We start from the raw sequence: 6,577 nt of genomic DNA, 5'->3' as shown, positions 1-6,577 counted from the left end.
GAAACCTGGCCTCAGGAAGTGCGTCACGACTACGTAACGAACTAGTGCTCCCACCACACGTCAGAGGGCGCAAGCGCAAAAAAAAACACAGTTATAATCAATGCAACAGAATTGTTTTCACAAATTAATAATTACACGTCCAAATTTGGTATGTTCTTTATACATAAAAACGATTTATTCAACACACCTTACGCGATTATTTTTCTTCAGCCGTACTGTCATAAACACCATCTATCCAGCGACAAGCCCATGCATGACTGACAGCGAGACGCTTTCGTCGCTTTCGTCAACGTCGGCTGCGTCGGCGTTTTCAAGCGTGAGATAACAGGTGAGGCACGTTTTCAAGCGAAGCTTGTTGAATGACATGTTGTTGGTCTTGTTGGGTCATTTTTTCAGAAAACGGTTACGCCTGCGCGAAAAAGACACCATGCAACAAACATAGAAAGATGCACACACACACGTTGCGCTTCGTGTGTGCGAGTTTGTTTCTTACGTGGCGTGTCATTCACGCAGTTGTAACCTTTTTCTGAAGCTTGTAAGGACTGGGAGGTTCGCTAAAAAGAAAGTTTGTGGCTCTATGCGGCGGTTAGACGGGAACATTGTGCAACGTATGCAGTATAGAAAAGGCGGCACGGCGTCAAGCCGAGGCGACGCGTGCTGCGTCTGCCACGGACGCGAGCGTCTGTGCGCTGAGCATAGCTGGGCAGCTAGGTCGTAGGCTCGGTGCAAAATATTGAGAAGCGTTTGTTGGGCCTCGCATGCTTCACGACGCATTTCCCGAAGGCTCGGAACACGAATAATTCTTGGTGTGCCGGAGGCAAATCTGGACTATAGCCAAGTGGCCATCATCTTCGTTTCTTCGCTAGCCTTGTGCCACTAGTGCAAGCTGCCCACAAATTTTTTTGACGTTTCCAATATAATTTTACCGCACAAATTTCAACTACGATTTTTCTTCCCAATGTACTGCTGATACTGCGTACGCACGAAGGTGTTCTAATGTTCCCAGGCCGCGATACCATTGCATTACAAGGGATAGCGGCCTGGAAACTTCTGAAGATCTTTGTTCGTGGTCTTGACGTATATCTTTGTAAGTCAGAGTTTTATGGGTCAGAGATGTATCACTGGTTTTGTATTGTGCATCGATTAGCTAATCATTCAAAGGGGTTTGCTGGTACACTTATGACGTGCACATATCTTTTTTGTAATTTGACAGCGAAGCATCCACTTACTAACATTTTCAGACCGCGCTGACGCCATGCCGTCCGGCGGTCCAAGCTACGGCAGCTACTGCTGTGTATCGTGGTGCTTCAACAATGGCAGAACCCACAAGAAGCCTGGGACGAGTTTCTTCCGCGTACCACGGGACGGCAGGTGTGTTAAAGCTTTTGTATGGTTTGCATGTCTGTAGGCTTACTGTTCGTACTTGCTAAGTGAGGGTAACAATAAAAAATCACTATTCAAGCACTTCCCCTTTCAGCTGATAGTTCATTGCCAATGCAGGATGAAAGCATGGATGCAGTATGCTGGACGCGATGATCTCCTGAGTAAGCCGGCCAGCCTATTGTACGCAACGTACAGGGTTTGTAGCGACCATTTTACTGCTCAAAGTTTCATGGACCCTGGGCACACAAGGCTTACAAGAATGGCTGTTCCCAGTGTGCAACCAGCTGCACCATGTAAGTGATTGACTGAAACTCAAATATGTGCAATAGCAGCCACTTGTATTGAATCAGTGGCGACAGTTAACCGTGAAGATCTCTGTAGCCGATAGAGAAACCTCACTACAGAAGTAACACTTGGAAAGTCTTAAGTTCTGTGAATTGTGGGCTATTACCTTCCTAACAGCAGCTTTACATTTCTGTCATTTTTTGATGCTCTGGACCTGCGCAACTTGTTTTGAAAGACTTTAAAGGGCTATTTCACGTTATCTTCAAGCCTGAGTGCACATGTACGTATACCTTTCATCAGTGAAAGCTGCCACTGTTGATAATTCCAAAAATCACAAATTACTTGTTTCCTAGTTGGTGCCGTCTCTTTTCTTCCACGTTCGACCAATTTATGCGTTTGAAAGAGCTGTTTAAGCTTCCCCATGCTACAAGCTTTGTAACTTGTACCAACTGCACATATATGCAGGTTCTCTGAGCGTCGCTTCAAGTAGTGACTGTGACATGGCTGCAGAAGCTGCACTGCAAGGTGCGGATGAGCTTCAGTTTGTGTTATTATAAGCCTCTTACTGACACATTGTCGTAATTTCATCTCTTCAGGACCTGCGGTAGAGGCTTCAGAAAGCGGCTCCCACACATTGAGGTGCCCCGATGAACAGGGTGCGTTCAGTGTCGCGATTTCTTTTTTTTTTTACCCAAATTGACTGTTGACCAAACCTCTGCAGGTGGCAGCTCCCTTGTAGCTGGTGAAAGAATTTCTGATGATTTCGTCTTGCCGGAGAAAACCTTAACCAGTCGTTCAGCTGTCACAAAAGGAACTTGTGTGGCCGGTAAGTTGTATGTTCACTTCAACACCAGAGTGGATTGATATAGAGACTTCCGCAGGCCGCTCGCAAGATTGTTCCGACAGCATTGTCCGAGGCACTGAACAAGCTTCACAAGACCCTCCAGAAGACGTCTCCGCCAACAGCTCCACGCCTGAGTGCCTTAGAGAAAATGGTGACTATGCTTTTATTGCAGCAGTTTTTAATGTGCTATTTTATGTTTAGGACATTCTGAGGAAACTATCCTCAAAAGGACACTACGTGTGCACTTACAAAATGTAAGGGTGGGCTCTCAGTGATTTTCATTTTTTTTGTGCATTGTCAACATTGTGAATGGTTTGTTTTTAGGTAGTGGAATCGAAAACTTTGTACCACAGAAAGTTTCAGACCTTGGGTCTGAAAGAGCGAGGAAAGTGCTCGTATGGGATTAGTTGTTCTTCGCTTTTACATCAATTTTTTTGTTTATTGCAGTGCGTTCCTGTGTGCCAGCGACAATGTCTCCATCAATGAAGTACAAGCAAACCATTAAACATCTGCAAGCCAAAGTAGCAGCACAGCGGAAAACTATCAAAAGACTGCAGAGACAGCCTCACCAAGCACCGTCATCGACTACGAAGGCCCTTGAAGTTATCCGACCGCACGTCACCGAGGAGGTTTTTAAACTTCTTTCTGCACATGTTCGCTTGAGGCCCAAATGCAAGGGCAAGCGGTTTCCCGTGTGGTTCAAGAAATTCGCTCTTCACTTAAACTTCCGAGGTCCGCGAGCATACCGATTTCTGGCTCCGTATTTTTCTTTGCCCTCCCGGCGTTCATTAAGGAGGTGGCTAGCTAATGTAAAGATGACTCCAGGCATAATTCCAGGAATCCTTTCTTCCATTGCAACAAATACTCAAGCTTGGAATGAACGGGACCGAGTGTGCGCTTTAGTTTTCGACGAAATAGCACTCAAAAAGAATTTGTACTATGATGCTTCAAGAGACGTTGTCCAGGGTTTTACAGATGATGGCACTCATCGCACTTCAACCATCGCTGATCGAGCACTGGTTTTTCTTCTTGTTGGTGTTTCGAGAAAGTGGGTTCAACCGGTTGCTTTTACTATAGGGCACACATCAACACCATCATCTGTTATGCATAACTTGCTGGTGTCACTCATTTTGGAGCTTAGGAGCATTAATATTGCAGTGAAAGCAGTCATTTGTGACCAGGGCAGTTCAAATGTAAGTCTCGCTAACCAACTAAAAGTGACTGTAGCAAAGCCTTTTTTTGAAGTTAATGGTGAGCGGGTATATTACATTTTTGATGTTCCGCATTTAATTAAAACAACGCGCAATAATGTCCAAGCACACAAGTTATACATTGGGGATGACATCGTTAACTGGTCGCACATTGTAAGCCTTTACCAATCCTCACATGAGTTGCGGTTGCGATTGGCTCCAAAGTTGACTGAACGGCACGTTCATCAGAAACCTTTTTCTAATATGAAGGTCAGCAGAGCAACTCAGGTCTTCAGTGCATCAGTTTCGATTGCTATCACGGCAATGGTGTATGCGAAGGTGCTGCCTGCCTCGGCCATCACTACAGCTCAATTTTGTGATCGTATGGACAGGATTTTCGATGCCTTGAACAGCTCGAGTAAAAAAAGAACTTCGCAAAAGCTGCGGCATGCAATCATGAAAAATGATTCAGAGCTGATTGACTTCCTCCGAGGCCAGCTTCCCTGGATTGCATCATGGCAGTTTGTTGGCAGACGTCAACCACAAACCATCGTAGGTTGGCAAATTACAATTCAGGCAATTTGTCAACTATGGGACGACCTCTCCAAAAATTACAATTTTGAATACCTGTTAACACGCAGGCTTCAACAGGATCCTCTGGAGAACATATTTGGCCACATTAGGCAAAAACAGGGTTGCAACACCAACCCCAATGTAGCACAATTTATTTGTGGCCTGAAGCACATCTGCATAAGAAAACTCTTCAAGCTGTCAGAATACGGAAATGTCGAGGATGATGAATGTGACCTCCTCCAGGAACAGCTGTCGCCATTCTCCCTCACCAGTGCGTCTCTTGTGGATAATGAGGAGTGTGCACAGCCACAGCCTGACGACTTTCCCGCTCTAGACGATCTCTCTGAACTTGCGACAAACATTCACTCCCATATTATCGATGACTCCGCTGCATATTATGTAGCTGGTTTTCTCATCAAACACTTCCTTCGGAATGCATGTGACGGTTGCAGTTGCCCACAGTTACTGAAAGACGACAGTGAGACGCTTAAGGGTACCCACCAGTATTTCACAATGCTCAAAGCATACCACGTCCCCAGCAAACTTTTTGGGAATCTCACTGTGCCATCAGAAGCAGCTTTTGCATACGTACAACAACTTGAATCTCGCTTTCTTGCCATAATTGAGGCCACTGCACATCACCTGAAAGTGTGCGATGTTTTGTATCACCATCTGTCAAGTGTTGGCGATTTTCATTTCTGCTCTGCTGGGTGTCGCGCTAAGTTTCTGAAAATGTTTTGCCGGGTTCGTTTATGTTGGCATGTGCGTTTTGTGAACCGAAACTTAGACAGGGTTAGGTTCCAGTCTTCAATCTCGGGCATGCAGCTTGACAAGTTCAAAGGTTAGCAATTAGCGGCGGGTTTACACTAAAGTATTGGAGTTGAGCCGAATCCTGCAATAGCTTTGTTATGTTATTACTTCGTTACAGCAGACTTCATTATGGTCTTATATGCTTATATTCAGTTCAACTGGACTAACCACTCCTTCGTTGCATTCATTGTTTTGGTTACCCGCTATGAGGAGTACAAACACTGTGTATTCGCTCGAAGTGATTTGCATAACCTTAAAAAGAATGTTGGGCATCCTGTCTGTATTTTTTGTAGCAAATACGGGCGAACTGTACACTTTACTGTGGGTCGCTTGGTCACTGTGTATGCTTTATCTCTCCAGCTCAAGTAATATATCGATAACAAAACCGCTTGTTGAAATGTCTTCGAGCGGGTAAGGAACACAGTATGAAGTGGGCACGGTTCATGTTATCACGCTTTTCGTATTTTAGCTTCTCATCAACCTCCTCATCTTGCCCATCAAAATTTTCAAAAGAATACCCAAACTTGTAGTGTTTGATGGGGCTGCGGACGCTGCCATTTTATTTTTATATAGCTTGTGAGTGATAACGTACGATGTAGAGCCTTTGTGAAAAATAATGAGCCAAAGTGGTTTCCTTCTGCTATTTATTAGCCCTGTAATACCGCTCTCGTAGCACCAATTAAAGTCCACAATTCTGGATAAAGTGATGACTACAATCTATTTTAGCTCGCAAGCGTCACAGCAACACCCAAACGCAAATCACTTGGGATCTTAAGTTTTTGATGAAGGCGACGCATAACAAAAGCCACAAGACCTGCCAGTGTTGTAGCATAAAGTTTGTCTTTCACGTAGTGAGCAAGCTGCAAAGCCCTACCTTTCTGAGGACAAGCAGGCATCAAGTCTGCTTTTTTTCATTTTGGACTAGCTGTTCTTAAGCACAGCCAGCACACTGCACCTTTGCCTTTCTGTTATATTGTGTCGTGTGGTTTCTGTGCGCTCTTTTTTTCTATGCATTATTTCAGTTAAGCCCAGGCGTGATTCGCGACTTCATTGCTGTGTATATGTCACTTCTTCCTTCTTCATCAGCATTGTGCGCTATGTTTTTGCCATAGATCCTTAGTTACCCACTGGCCCGGTGTGTCATACTTCACCAGTTTCTCGGCTTCTGCCAACTCTAGCGATGTGTGCGTTGTCTGTGTTCTCTATGTATTTGTTACAATATTTGTTACAATTTATTTGTAAGGCGAGATGCATTTGTTGTCTACCTTTGTCATATTGTGCTTTTTATATTCTCATACTCTACCTTGCCTTTGAATAAAACATTGCGGATGCTCTGTTTCTTTGACTGATATATACATTGATCACTTGTTCCAAAAGAAAAACACAAGCGCGATGAATAAAACGATAGTGAATTATCATTACCTGCATCTCTTTTTTTTATAACTTAATCAAAATAAAAATTACGTCACGACCGATTCGCACGAACCACTGA

The 6,577-nt window shown here is 44.3% G+C and overlaps 1 protein-coding gene across 1 annotated transcript; it reads left to right on the top strand.

Moving 5' to 3' along the window:
* The first annotated feature begins 167 nt into the window (after positions 1 to 167).
* On the top strand, positions 168 to 6,506 carry LOC142776011 (uncharacterized). Its single transcript, XM_075878766.1, has 8 exons — positions 168 to 328; positions 1,242 to 1,371; positions 1,501 to 1,676; positions 2,134 to 2,193; positions 2,265 to 2,324; positions 2,390 to 2,494; positions 2,550 to 2,663; positions 2,960 to 6,506. The coding sequence occupies exons 2-8, from the start codon at positions 1,256 to 1,258 to the stop codon at positions 5,119 to 5,121; spliced, it is 2,793 nt and encodes a 930-aa protein (XP_075734881.1). The 5' UTR covers positions 168 to 328; positions 1,242 to 1,255; the 3' UTR covers positions 5,122 to 6,506.
* Positions 6,507 to 6,577: the final 71 nt, after the last annotated feature.

The sequence above is a fragment of the Rhipicephalus microplus genome, chromosome X, assembly GCF_043290135.1.
Source record: "Rhipicephalus microplus isolate Deutch F79 chromosome X, USDA_Rmic, whole genome shotgun sequence".
Lineage (NCBI taxonomy): Eukaryota > Metazoa > Arthropoda > Arachnida > Ixodida > Ixodidae > Rhipicephalus > Rhipicephalus microplus.
This window is presented reverse-complemented; position numbering and strand designations above follow the sequence as displayed.

Excerpts from the sequence above, each read along its gene's own strand:
- LOC142776011 (XM_075878766.1), top strand. The coding sequence starts at position 1,256 with ATGCCGTCCGGCGGTCCAAGCTACGGCAGCTACTGCTGTGTATCGTGG. Across the intron at positions 1,677-2,133 it reads TGTGCAACCAGCTGCACCAT|GTTCTCTGAGCGTCGCTTCA; the intron begins GTAAGTGATTGA and ends ACATATATGCAG. Across the intron at positions 2,664-2,959 it reads TGAGTGCCTTAGAGAAAATG|TGCGTTCCTGTGTGCCAGCG; the intron begins GTGACTATGCTT and ends TGTTTATTGCAG.